Here is a 12,113-nt window from a genome sequence, read left to right as displayed (position 1 = left end):
GGATAGGTGGCTGAAAAAGGAATTTGAAAGTAGGGAAAAACCAGAGAATTAAGAATTATAAGAGAAGGGCATGTGAAGTGAAGAAGTGAGGAAGGAAATTGCCAAAAAAATTATTTAAAAAAAAATCAAAACTTAACTATAGTTTCCTATCAAAATGTCGGAAATTAGTGGAGGTTTTTTAAACTCTCGAAAGATACTTCTTCTAAACACAATTTCAAATAAATTTGACTCTGTTCAGAATGAACTCTTTAAGCAGCACTCCATTACTTTGCTTGAAATTTCTAAACGCCAAATTATCACCAACAAAGAAATAAGTTCATATCAATTTTGGTCAATCATTAAGTCAAGGGGGTTGCCGGCACTAACGTATATACTTCATAACATTTATTTTATAATACTTTCAAGGCAAAATAAATTACAATTGACACAAAAGAAACTCCCATGAATGTGTTGCAGTAATTTAAAAATAATATCACACTAAGTAAGAATTTTATAACGTAACAAAAAACTTATTAAACAGAATGTATATTTTATAGAAATGATTTCGATGAGTCCCACACCTACAAAAACGACATCCAATTACGCGTTTTTGTCATTTGTTTTATAAAAGACTTGACTATGATCGGCACCTTGAGAGTACTATCCAATACGCACATTAATCTTTTATGCTGGTCACTCTCCACCTTCTGCAATGGCTTGCAACAAAAGACAACGGAGCTCTTCATCACACACCAATAATTTTGATGTGTTTGTTAGCTTTAGAGGCGCAGATACTCGTAACGGTTTCACAAATCACCTTTTTGCAGCTCTTCAAAGAAAAGGAGTTGTTGCTTTCACAGATGACCAAACAATCCAGAAAGGGGACTTTTTGGAGTCTGAACTCTTGCTCGCAATTGAAGGATCACGCGTTTTCATTGTTGTCTTCTCAAAGGACTATGCATCATCCACATGGTGCATGAAAGAGCTTACGAAGATCGTCGATTGGGTTGAAGTAACAGGTCGAAGTTTGCTCCCTATTTTCTATGATGTCACTCCTTCTGAGGTCCGAAAACAGAGTGGAGAGTTTGCAAAAGCTTTTGCTGAACACGAAGAAAGGTTCAAAGATGACTTGGAAATGGTAAAAGAATGGAGGGCAGCTCTCAAAACAAGCTGCGATCGTTGTGGGTGGGATGTGCAAAATAAGTAAGTACACATACCCATACTTTTGTTATGCTATTTTTCAAAGTCTTAACTAAACTCGCTGTGATGATTGAACTTTGGCCGCATAGGCAACAATATGAAGAAATTGAAAACGTTGTTGAAGAGGTAATCAACATATTGGGTCGTGATCAAATTTGGAATTTTGGCGATGATTTAGTTGACATGCATTCTCGTGTTAAAAAATTGGAAGAACTTCTAGATCTGAGTGCTAATGATATTGTTCACCTTGTGGGAATTGTTGGAATGGGTGGAATAGGAAAGACCACACTTGCAACTGCATTGTTCAATAAAATCTCTCCTCAATTTAATGCTTGTTGTTACCATGATGATTTAAGCAAAATTTATTGTAATTTTGGAGCAGCAAGTGCACAAAAACAACTTCTTTGTCAAGCTCTAAATCAAGGAAATATCGAGATACACAATGCTTCCCATGGAACTATGTTGATAAGAACTAGATTATGTCACTTAAAAGCGCTTGTTGTTGTTGATAATGTTGATCAAGTTGAACAATTAAAGAAATTGGGTTTGCAATCTGAATATCTGGGTGCAGGGAGCAGAATCATCATAATTTCTAGAAATTGTCGTATCTTGCAAAATTACGGAGTAAATAAAGTTTACGAAGTTGAAGTCTTGGACAAAACTCAATCTCTTCAATTACTTCGCAAGAAAGCTTTTAGATCGAATGATATTGGGAAAGAACATAAAGGGTTGACATTAGATATACTGAAGTATGTGAATGGTCTTCCTTTAGCTATTGAAGTATTGGGCTCATTTTTACTTGATCGAGATGTTTGTGAATGGAGAAGTGCATTGACTAGAATGGAAGAAAATCCAAGCAAAGATATCATGGATGTGTTGCGAATAAGTTATGATGGATTGGAGAATATAGAGAAAGAAATATTTCTAGATATTGCTTGTTTCTTCTCCAATAATAATTCCTACTCATGGGAGCCAACAGTGAAGAAATTTTTGGACTATCGACAATTTTATCCTGACATTGGTATGAAAGTTCTGATTGAGAAGTCACTTATAAGTCGTCAAAATGGAAATATTAAAATGCATGACTTGTTGAAAGAGTTGGGTAAGAGTATTGTCCGAGAAAAAGCACCCAAAGAACCAAGGAAGTGGAGCAGGTTATGGAACTACAAGGATCTCCAAAAAGTCATGAAAATAAATAAGGTATTTTTTTTAATATACATTCTTATCTAGTCATTCTTTAGGAGTTTACAAATTATAAAAAATATGTAATGATTTTTCCCTGTATAAAATGCTTTAGGAAGCCAAAAATGTTGAAGCTATATTTATTGAACAACATGAAAAAGAGTTTCTACAAGGAAGAATAAGAGTGGATACTTTATCAAAAATGGATCAGCTTGAGTTGCTCATTCTGAAGAATGTGAACTGTTATGGAACTCTCAATTTCATTTCTAATGAACTGAGATATCTATTTTGGAATCACTTTCCTTGGTTGTCTTTGCCATCAACTTTCTTTCCAGATCAACTTGTAGAATTGATCCTACCTCATAGCAATATCAAGCAATTATGGGAAGGAAAAAAGGTACTATATTGTTGGTATTTATATATTTTTTTTTCTCAAACAAACAAAAAGATGCTCCATCTCACATTTTCTTTGCTTTCTTTTACATGGTCATTTTTTCAACTTACATTTACACAGAAGAAAAAGAGGGGAAGGTTAACCTTTTTTCATTTATCGTTTTATCTTTTAACCTTTTTAATGGAAAATTGAAATTTTCTTACTTATGTTTCTCTTACAGTGTCTGCCTAATTTGAGAAATTTGGATCTGAGTCACTCCAAAAATCCTATTGAGGCGCCAGACTTAAGTGAGGTTCCACGTCTTACGTATCTTGATCTCAAAGGATGTATACAACTAGTCCACATCCATCCATCCATTGGTATTCTAAGAGACCTTCGTCGTTTGAATTTGAAAAGTTGTAAAAATCTTATTGAGGTGTCAGACTTAAGTGAGGTTCCACGTCTTACGGATCTTAATCTCAAAGGATGTATACAACTAGTCCACATCCATCCATCCATTGGTATTCTAAGAGACCTTCGTCTTTTGAATTTGAAGAATTGTAAAAATCTTGTCCTTAATCTGAATATCCTTTTTGGGATCAGTTCTCTTAAGACCTTAAATATCTCAGGCTGTTCACAATTACTTAATAGTAAGATGTTAATGGACCCAAGTGACACAAAACATTTGGAGAAAGTTGATAAAAATACAAATATCATCCAATTGCCAACATCCTCTGTATACAAACTTCTAATGTTGCCTTTCCATTTTTTCTACCCTCCAAAACCTCAAGTTTCACTTGGTTTGTTATCGTCTTTTTTGTCTTTCTCTGTCCCGTGTTTGTGTGATCTTGACATAAGCTTCTGTAATCTACTTCAAATCCCAGATGAAATTGGGAACTTACGTTCTTTAAAATTATTAAATTTGGGGGGAAACAAATTTGTGACACTACCAAGCACCATCAAGCAACTTTCCAATCTTCGATGTTTGAACTTGACACAGTGCAAGGAGTTAAAATATTTGCCCGAGCTTCCAAAAATACAAGAAATTACAATTGGCAGATGCTATAGCTTATACACTTTTGACTGCTCCAAGTTGAGTGATATGGAACACTGTTATAGCATATTTTTTTCTTGGATGACGAAAAATCTTGAGGTGACGACGACTCCATCCTTTCTTTTGTCTCACTTTTTCTGTGTACACTCTTTATGTATAACTGAATTTGCTTTAATCAGGATTACTTGGTCCCTCGGATGGAAATTGTTATTCCTGGAATTGAAATTCCAAAATGGTTCAGTAAACAAAACGCAAGTACATCAATAAGTATGGACCCATCTGCTGTTATAGATGACCCAAATTGGATAGGTGTTTCCATTTGTGCTCTATTTGTCACACACGAAGGTCCTGTGAATTTGGATGAAAGAGATTATCCTACAAACGATACTCTTTATTACGGTGTCAATAATTTCATCAACTTTGGGCTAAAAATGTATTCAAGAGTTTCTCTAAAATTCAAGAAAGATCTGGTGACAGTTGGGTTAGATTATTTGTTAATAGTGTTTTACTCTCGACAAGATTTCATTCATCTTCTAAATGGACATTCAGATACCATGCATGATCTTCAAGCAGTTAAATTTGAAACTTGGGTTGAGAGTCTTCCAGGTTTACGTTTTATGGTGAAGAAGTGCGGGTATCGTTGGGTATTTAAGGAGGATCTTCAACAATTCAACTCAGACAAGTTTTTCAGCAGAAATTCTTCATCACGGAAGAGGAAGCTTCTAACAAGTGAGTAACCACAGAGATCCTTCAACCACCATTCCATCACAGAAATCTTGATCCTTTTTGAGGTAAAATCTAACTCCTTACATCAGTTTACTAAGTGACTAGTTAGTTGGTATTTCGTTTACAATTTTCAGAGGTGCGAAAATTGAAATGTTAACAAAATCTAAAATGGAAATATTATATATCAGAAATTATGTATATTAGCTTGATAATCCCCTTTTGGAGTTGTAAGTTATGGATAATGATACTTTTGACAATATTGTTTGACAATATTTTGACACGGGACACGTGTCATTGTCCTATTAGTCTATGTGGAAAATGTTTTAAAAAATTGAAAATGAGGTGTAAATTGAAGGGCTGGAGGGTTTTGTTTTCGCAGGATTCATTTGGAGACATTTGAAAAAGGAGAAGGTGATTTTTGCGAGAGAAATCTAGAGAACCCTCCTCCCTCCCATCCACCCACAAGCGTCCCTCTCCCCACAAGCGTCGCCGCCATTGTTAGAATTTGAAGTTCGTCGGAGTGCCGTTGTTGATCGCAACGTTGTACGCGCCACTGTTCCGCCGTTTGGAACCAACGAACTCTGAAACCGCCATTGAGGGTGGTTTTCGAAGCTTGCCTCCATTCTTTTCGGTAATGCATTGTTTGTGTTCATTGGGTTTAAGTTCTTTAAAAAAAAATTGGGCATTTAGGGGTTGTTGTGTTATTTGGGTGTTTCTCATGATATCGTTAAGTGTGGTTTGAATATTTGTTGAACATTTTGTCATTGATATGGTTTTTGGGTGGAAAGTTTGAAGTTTTTGGGTTTGTGGTTGTTGTTGGGTTATTTTGACTTAGGTTTTGTATTATGTTTGGTTTAATAGTGATGGATTGCATTAAAGAAAAAGCTCATAACAATGTAAGTAAATGTCATGTATTGAAAATGTATTAGTTTCTTTGAAAAATGTTGGTTAATGATTGTTCATGTTGAAAATAATTTGTAGTTTCGATTGCGGCTGTGGTGTGACACCAAAGCCATAGTTGAGATTAATGGTATACTAAGAGAAAATGATCGGACCCATATCGACGTTTTTAATCTTTAGTTTTGTAATTATAATATTTTTTTGTTTCATTGAAGTAGTATTATATTATTTGTATTTTGGACTTTGTTTGATATAGATATGATTGTGGAGTTATTGTTTGAAATTTATGGAGTTGTGGGATGGTGTTGAGAAATACAAAAGGCAAAATAATGCCCAATTACACAAGTGTAAGTTATAAAAATTTTCATGTTCTGGAGCTTTGATAGAAGATTGGGCATTTTATTAATATTGTGTGCATTTTTTTCTTTGTAGGAGGAACTACAACAACTTAGGGAAAAGTATGCTTGTGATTGGATTTTGGATGTCGACAATGTGCGGAAGGATGAAGTGTTGCAAGATTTAAGGCTTATGTAAATATTTTAGTTTTTTTAGAAAATTTTCAAAATGTATTCATTAGATTTGAATGTACATATTATTTGTTAGAAATATTCAAAGAAATGTATTGCTTACATTTATTGATAATGAAATTTGAAGATAAGAATGATCATTGTGTTATTTTTGTTACCAATGAAGAGCATTGGTGCCTTGAAGATGTTATGTTTTTGATGATGCTACAAGATGAAGAACTTGAATACTCTTGTCATATTCATTGTAAAAGCATTTTTTAGAATAAATTGTATTAGGAATAACTTTGTTGATGTAAACAAATAGAAGTTTTCCTTAATAGAGATAGTTTGCGCATATAATCGATTATTTGGTGTAATAATCGATTATCACGAAATCATTTGAAAAAGAGTTGCTCGGGCAAATAATCGATTATTACTCGGAATAATTGATTATTTTAGTCTGAGTTAGAACTGCCCAAGTTACGCAAATAATCGATTATTCTTCAGGATAATCGATTATCACCTTTTGAAAAACCACATAACGGACACAAATAATCTATTATACTTACAATAATTTATTATCACTGGTAGTTGGGTAATGTCTTTTCAGTTTCTGACCTATAGGTTATATATACTTTTCACTAAACCCTTTAGAGGGTTATCTATGCCATTTGAGAATACAAAAAGTTTTTGAGGAAGTTCTCAAGTGATAGTGTCTAAGGTCAGAGCAGTTCTCTTCAAGTTGGTTTAGTGTGTTTCTTCCATTTGTTTGTCGAAGCATGGTGTTTTCTATTCTTTGTTTATTTTGATTATCTGATTGTAATCTACAAACCATATTTTAGTGAAAAAGGTTAATCACTATTCATAGTGATTAACAATTGGACGTAAAATCTTTTAATTCAAACCAGGATAAAAATTTTGTGTTGATTTTCTTAAACCCTTACTCTTTAGCATACCAACTGTTTGATAAAAGTCTTCAAAGAAAATTAGGATTTTAAAATAGACCATTTTATCTTTCTTATTGACCCCTACACACTTTCTGCTATTAAATCGATTTTTTATTTCGTTGTGCGACTCGCTGATACCTACAATTTTTGGTGTTGATTAGCATAGGGTTGAATAGAAGAATGACCATTTTTTTGTGTAGGACGTTTGTACTGTAGTCCCCACGAAATGTGAATGTGATTATTTGTGTTTAATGGGATGTACAGGGTTCTATGTAGATTAAATGATGAAAATAAATTTTGCACTAAAAAGTTGTTAAAAATAAGGAGGCTTGTTTCTCAATACTAATAGGGGTAAATTGGTGTTTTATAAAAACTTATACTTTTCAAATCTTTTTGAGAAATTAGAATGATCTTTAAACTTTCTTGTGTTGTAAGTAAATGCGCATTCAAAGAAAGTAAAGAGATAAGGAAAGAAAATCAAACTCAAGACTTTTATCCTGGTTCGGCCTCAATGCCTACATCCAGTCACTCTCCCAATCAACCTTAGATTGAAGAGTATTTCACTATAATGAACGGAGTATTACAACAAAGATTTTACAGAGCTCTCTCAAATGCAAAAACCTTCCAAACTCTCAATCAAATATAGAAACAAAATACACCTGCAGACACAAAACCGCTTATCCTTGTTGCAGAAACCCTTTGAGAATCCCCTCTCAAAGTCAAGAGCTCATCACTCTTCTTCCTAACGCACATGTCCAGGGAAATAGCAAATCAAAGATTGCAAAATCTTCTGATAAAAACCAGATACACCTTCATTCGTGCTAATGTGATCAACCAATGTATTCCACGAGAATGCCTCTCAAGAATTCCTCAAGATTCTTCAAATTCTTCACGTTCTTGATTCTTGGAACGTATGTACAACCTGTAAAACTTTCTCACAGAGAATATTAGATATAAAAATTTTCAATTGATCAAGAGTTGCAGTATATCAAGTAATGCGTCAATATATAATTTTTATCAGTTCTGACGCAAAACAATCGATTGCGTTACTTATGTAATCGGTTACAATAAAATATATGTAACAACATTACAACAAACTCAGCTCTTAATTGAATGCTCAATTAATGAAATCGATTTGGAATTAATGCTTGGTCAAACATATTTAAAATATATGATCGTTAGAGCAGTTATGATAAGAATGAAATCAATTTTCAAAACATAACAGACTTAGTTGAATACACAACGTATGTAATCGATTAAGCTTTAACACTTAGACAGATTTTGAAAACTTTTCTTCTCAAAAACTCATCATAGCACATTTGAAAAATATATAAGCAAACACACGAGTTTTAATTGATTTAACAACTAATGTAATCGATTCAAACAAGCTATTTTGCCACAGTTCAAAAACCAAGTTGTCTGATGACCTTAATTGGTTACTACAACACTCTAATCGATTATGTCATGCAGATATGCTTTTGTGCTTGTGATTTTCAATACACAGAAACATACATTGTGCATACACAAATATAATCAAGTCATAATCACCATAGTATGCATAACCAACACAATATGTCCAACATATGCATTTATCACAATATGTGCATATAACACAGTAAGCATGTACATATTTCACATATGCATATAACACAACATAGACATTCATGTGTTGTTGTTCTTAATGTATTGTCATCATAAAAAACAACATAACAAGGATTGGGTTCCGCTATCACATTGCTTCCCATATCAACAAAAATGAATGGCATGAAATTTGTTGACCTTGTACAAAATATTTACCTTAGGTGTCATAATCATTGCTTGAACATGACTTTTATGTCCAATAAGTGTTAAAAAAAGAAATTATGCACTTCAAAATCAATGTAATTTTCAAAGTTGACCTATTTGTGGAAAACCTTTACTTAAAGTCTCTAGTTATTTGGCCATTGGTACCAATGGAGTTTGTGCACCAAAACTTGTACAAATAATGGTTCATTAGGGATGTTGTTCGATATGAATGTCATAACCAATGTCTCAACAACAGTTCTAAGTCCAATAAGTATATATAAAAAAATTGCACTTCAAAATGAATGTCATTTTCATAGTTGACCTGACTCTGCAAAACCTTGGCCTAAAGTCCCCAATTATTTGGCCTTTGGTACCAATGCAGTTTCTACACCATGAGTTTTAAAGAATGGTTTGTTATGGATGAAGTTTGATATTGAAGTCATACTCAACGCCTGAACATCACTTGTATGTGCAATAATTGTTAAGAAAAAAATTATGCACTTCAAAATGAATGTCATTTTCATAGTTGACATACTTGTGCAAAATCTTTGCCTAAAGTCCCTAGGTATTTCGCCTTTGGTACTGTTAAACTCGATTTTGGTCGCACAAAATTAGAACAAAGTTTGGTCCCCACTAATGTAGCATAGGGATGACCAAAATATTAATCCTAGGACTCAACAAAATTAAGATTAAGTGTAGAGTTAGATCTTGTATTTTTTATTTACTAATTATCTAAATTATAAGACAGGATGGGGACACTAAATGAAAATAATGAAACTAACAGTAAATAATTAAACAATTTGTATTAAACCAAAGAAAATAAAACTCTAATATGAAACCTAAACTAGACTAAGAAAGTAATGTAAAAGAAAGAACCTAAACTACTGAACTTTGCTACTGCCTAAACAGAACCTAAAAACTATAACTGTAATCTAAATCATGCAACTAAACCTACAAATGAACAGTAAGAATATACACATGGAAATTAGAATTAAAAGTTGGAATCTAACCCTAACACATAGTTATAACAAACTAGAAATTGAAAAATAAATCAAACCAAAGGTAAAACAACAAAATGATAACATCAGAATTCAAAACACAATTGTAATCAAAATGTACTTAACTTGTAGAGAAAGTAAATCAGTACCAAAAATCAACTTTATCCTAATCTATATATCACCTAAAATCAACCGAGAACAGAATTTAGAATTGAAACAAAGGAAAATCAGTATCTAAATTCTAACTAATCAAAAACATGATAACAAACTCAAAAGCATAATTGATTTCATAGGTTAATGCAAATTAGAGTGAATAAAAGAGTGCTTAGAGTTCTCAGGAAGACATCCTATGAAGTTGACTCCCACTACAGGGTATCCTAGGTCATATTTCAGAACCTAATTTGACTATTTTTGTAACGCCCCAAATTTTCAAGGTGTCACGGGTTATTCAAAAATCGGTAAAAATTTCAAACTTTAACATAATGCGGAAACGTACTTTCGAAACCTCAATATTTAAACGTGCATAAAACATAATAGTTCCAAAACACTTGTCCAACGAAAATAACGAAGGAATTAAAATAACTTCAATTACATTGTCTCAAAGTTCAAAAGCAATAACTTTAAATAAAGTCCCTTGTCCCTTGTCATCTCTCGAATCTATCATGCTTCAGCACCATCTGCAACATCATCTGCTCACGTATAACATCACACATTATACGATCATCGCATTCACATGCACACACACAAACATGTATGTGTAAGCTACCAGTAAAACAATCATAATAACATGATATAAACATACTAATTAAATCAATAATAATCAGACAACCCATACATAATCATAATAACAATAAGAGTCCTAGTCCTCTAACATAACAATTCAATTAAACGAATTACTTGCTCCCCGATCCTCGATCCTCGATCATCGATCCTTGATCATAGGTACACCACCAACATGATTATCCCAATCATAAATCACACCGTGAGCATAACCAAACCGTGAACTCTAACATGACAAGACTCAGTCACACTCTTGTACCTTACCTCACCGACTGTAGCCGCTTCTATAGTATCATTTGTAGCTTCCCCATACAGATACACTCGAGTCATCCTTCTTCTAGCTTCGGACCTATTCCCCTATCACACAAGGATAAACATCTATCCTCCTCACCAAAGAAGATTCAACACTCGAATACCATTCTCTTTTCTACAACTAATTGCCTAAGAGAATGTTACCCTCTTTTCAACAACCAATGCCAAAGAGAGTCATCCCCTTTTCAACAACCAATGCCAAAGGGAATATCCCTCCCTTTTCAACAACCAATGCCAAAGGGAGTCACCACTCTCTTTTCAACAACCAATGCCAAAGAGAGTACCTATCCGCAGATAGAACCAGGATTTACTAGGTACAGCAAGTAGACCTCATCTTCCACTCTTATGTTCATCTAACACATACCAAGGTACATCCCAACACTCACAGATGGTCCAATCTCATCCACAAGTCAAACCTAACCTTAAACAGAACCCCTACACTCATTCTCTGATTCTCATCACATTATACAACTCCAAAATAGAGCTACTGATGCGAGACTGTTTTCTCCCAAAATCGGCCTGCGATTGACGATCGGAACGGTCAAAATGAAAAACCATATGTCTGGAACCTACTGTCAAAATATCAGCCCGATCCATCGGTGAACGACTCCGTAGCGACAAAAACACCAGTGCAAGTTTCGTGATATGCCAAAATACTTTCCTCTTTTCGTTTAGGCCGTGTCTCCCAACGTAGACCTCCAATTGACGATCCGAACAGTCAAAATGAATAACCATATGTCTAGAACTCACTGTCCAAATATCAGCTCGATCCAACGGTGAACGATTTCGCAACAACGAAAACACCAATGTAGGTTTTGTGATATGCGGGAATGACTTTTTTTCTTTCCGTTAACCCAATACTTACAACATATATATTTGCATGGAAACCCCCATGAATCATAACTTTATTCTCCCTTAACATGAAACTCTTTGTTTAGATAACCCAACAACCATACATACATTCATAGGAAAACCAAACACAAATATTACATAAACTGTATGCCCATGTATACATAAACCCTTACCCAACAAGAGCAACATACAACCATAATCATAATCATATAAACATATATCAATAAGGATTATTAATCAAATAACAAAGAACACATATATCATAAAACAATTAACAAGCAAAGGTAAGCTTCCCATACCTTGGCCAATCCTAGGGCTTGATCTAACTTCAAAAATACAACAAGTCTTCCCTTGCACTAGGTTTTCTGTAGCTCTTCCTCTTCTCTCCTAGAAACGTCTCTTTTCTCCCTTAACTCTCTAATTTTCGTTTTTGCATTTTAGGGTAGCAATATGCAGTCCCCTTTTACTCTTCTCCTTTTTATCTTTTTCTATTCTATCTGTATCTTTTTAATTAAAATA

At 33.8% G+C, this 12,113-nt stretch overlaps 1 protein-coding gene across 1 annotated transcript; it reads left to right on the top strand.

Moving 5' to 3' along the window:
* The first annotated feature begins 649 nt into the window (after nucleotides 1-649).
* LOC108339285 (TMV resistance protein N) lies at nucleotides 650-5,987 on the top strand. Its single transcript, XM_017576422.2, has 7 exons — nucleotides 650-1,182; nucleotides 1,269-2,379; nucleotides 2,477-2,758; nucleotides 2,976-3,887; nucleotides 3,968-4,579; nucleotides 4,894-5,145; nucleotides 5,847-5,987. Exons 1-5 carry the CDS (start codon nucleotides 692-694, stop codon nucleotides 4,523-4,525), a joined length of 3,354 nt encoding a protein of 1,117 aa, XP_017431911.1. The 5' UTR covers nucleotides 650-691; the 3' UTR covers nucleotides 4,526-4,579; nucleotides 4,894-5,145; nucleotides 5,847-5,987.
* The last annotated feature ends 6,126 nt before the right edge of the window (nucleotides 5,988-12,113 follow it).

The sequence above is a fragment of the Vigna angularis genome, chromosome 5 (assembly GCF_016808095.1).
Source record: "Vigna angularis cultivar LongXiaoDou No.4 chromosome 5, ASM1680809v1, whole genome shotgun sequence".
NCBI lineage: Eukaryota > Viridiplantae > Streptophyta > Magnoliopsida > Fabales > Fabaceae > Vigna > Vigna angularis.
This window is presented reverse-complemented; position numbering and strand designations above follow the sequence as displayed.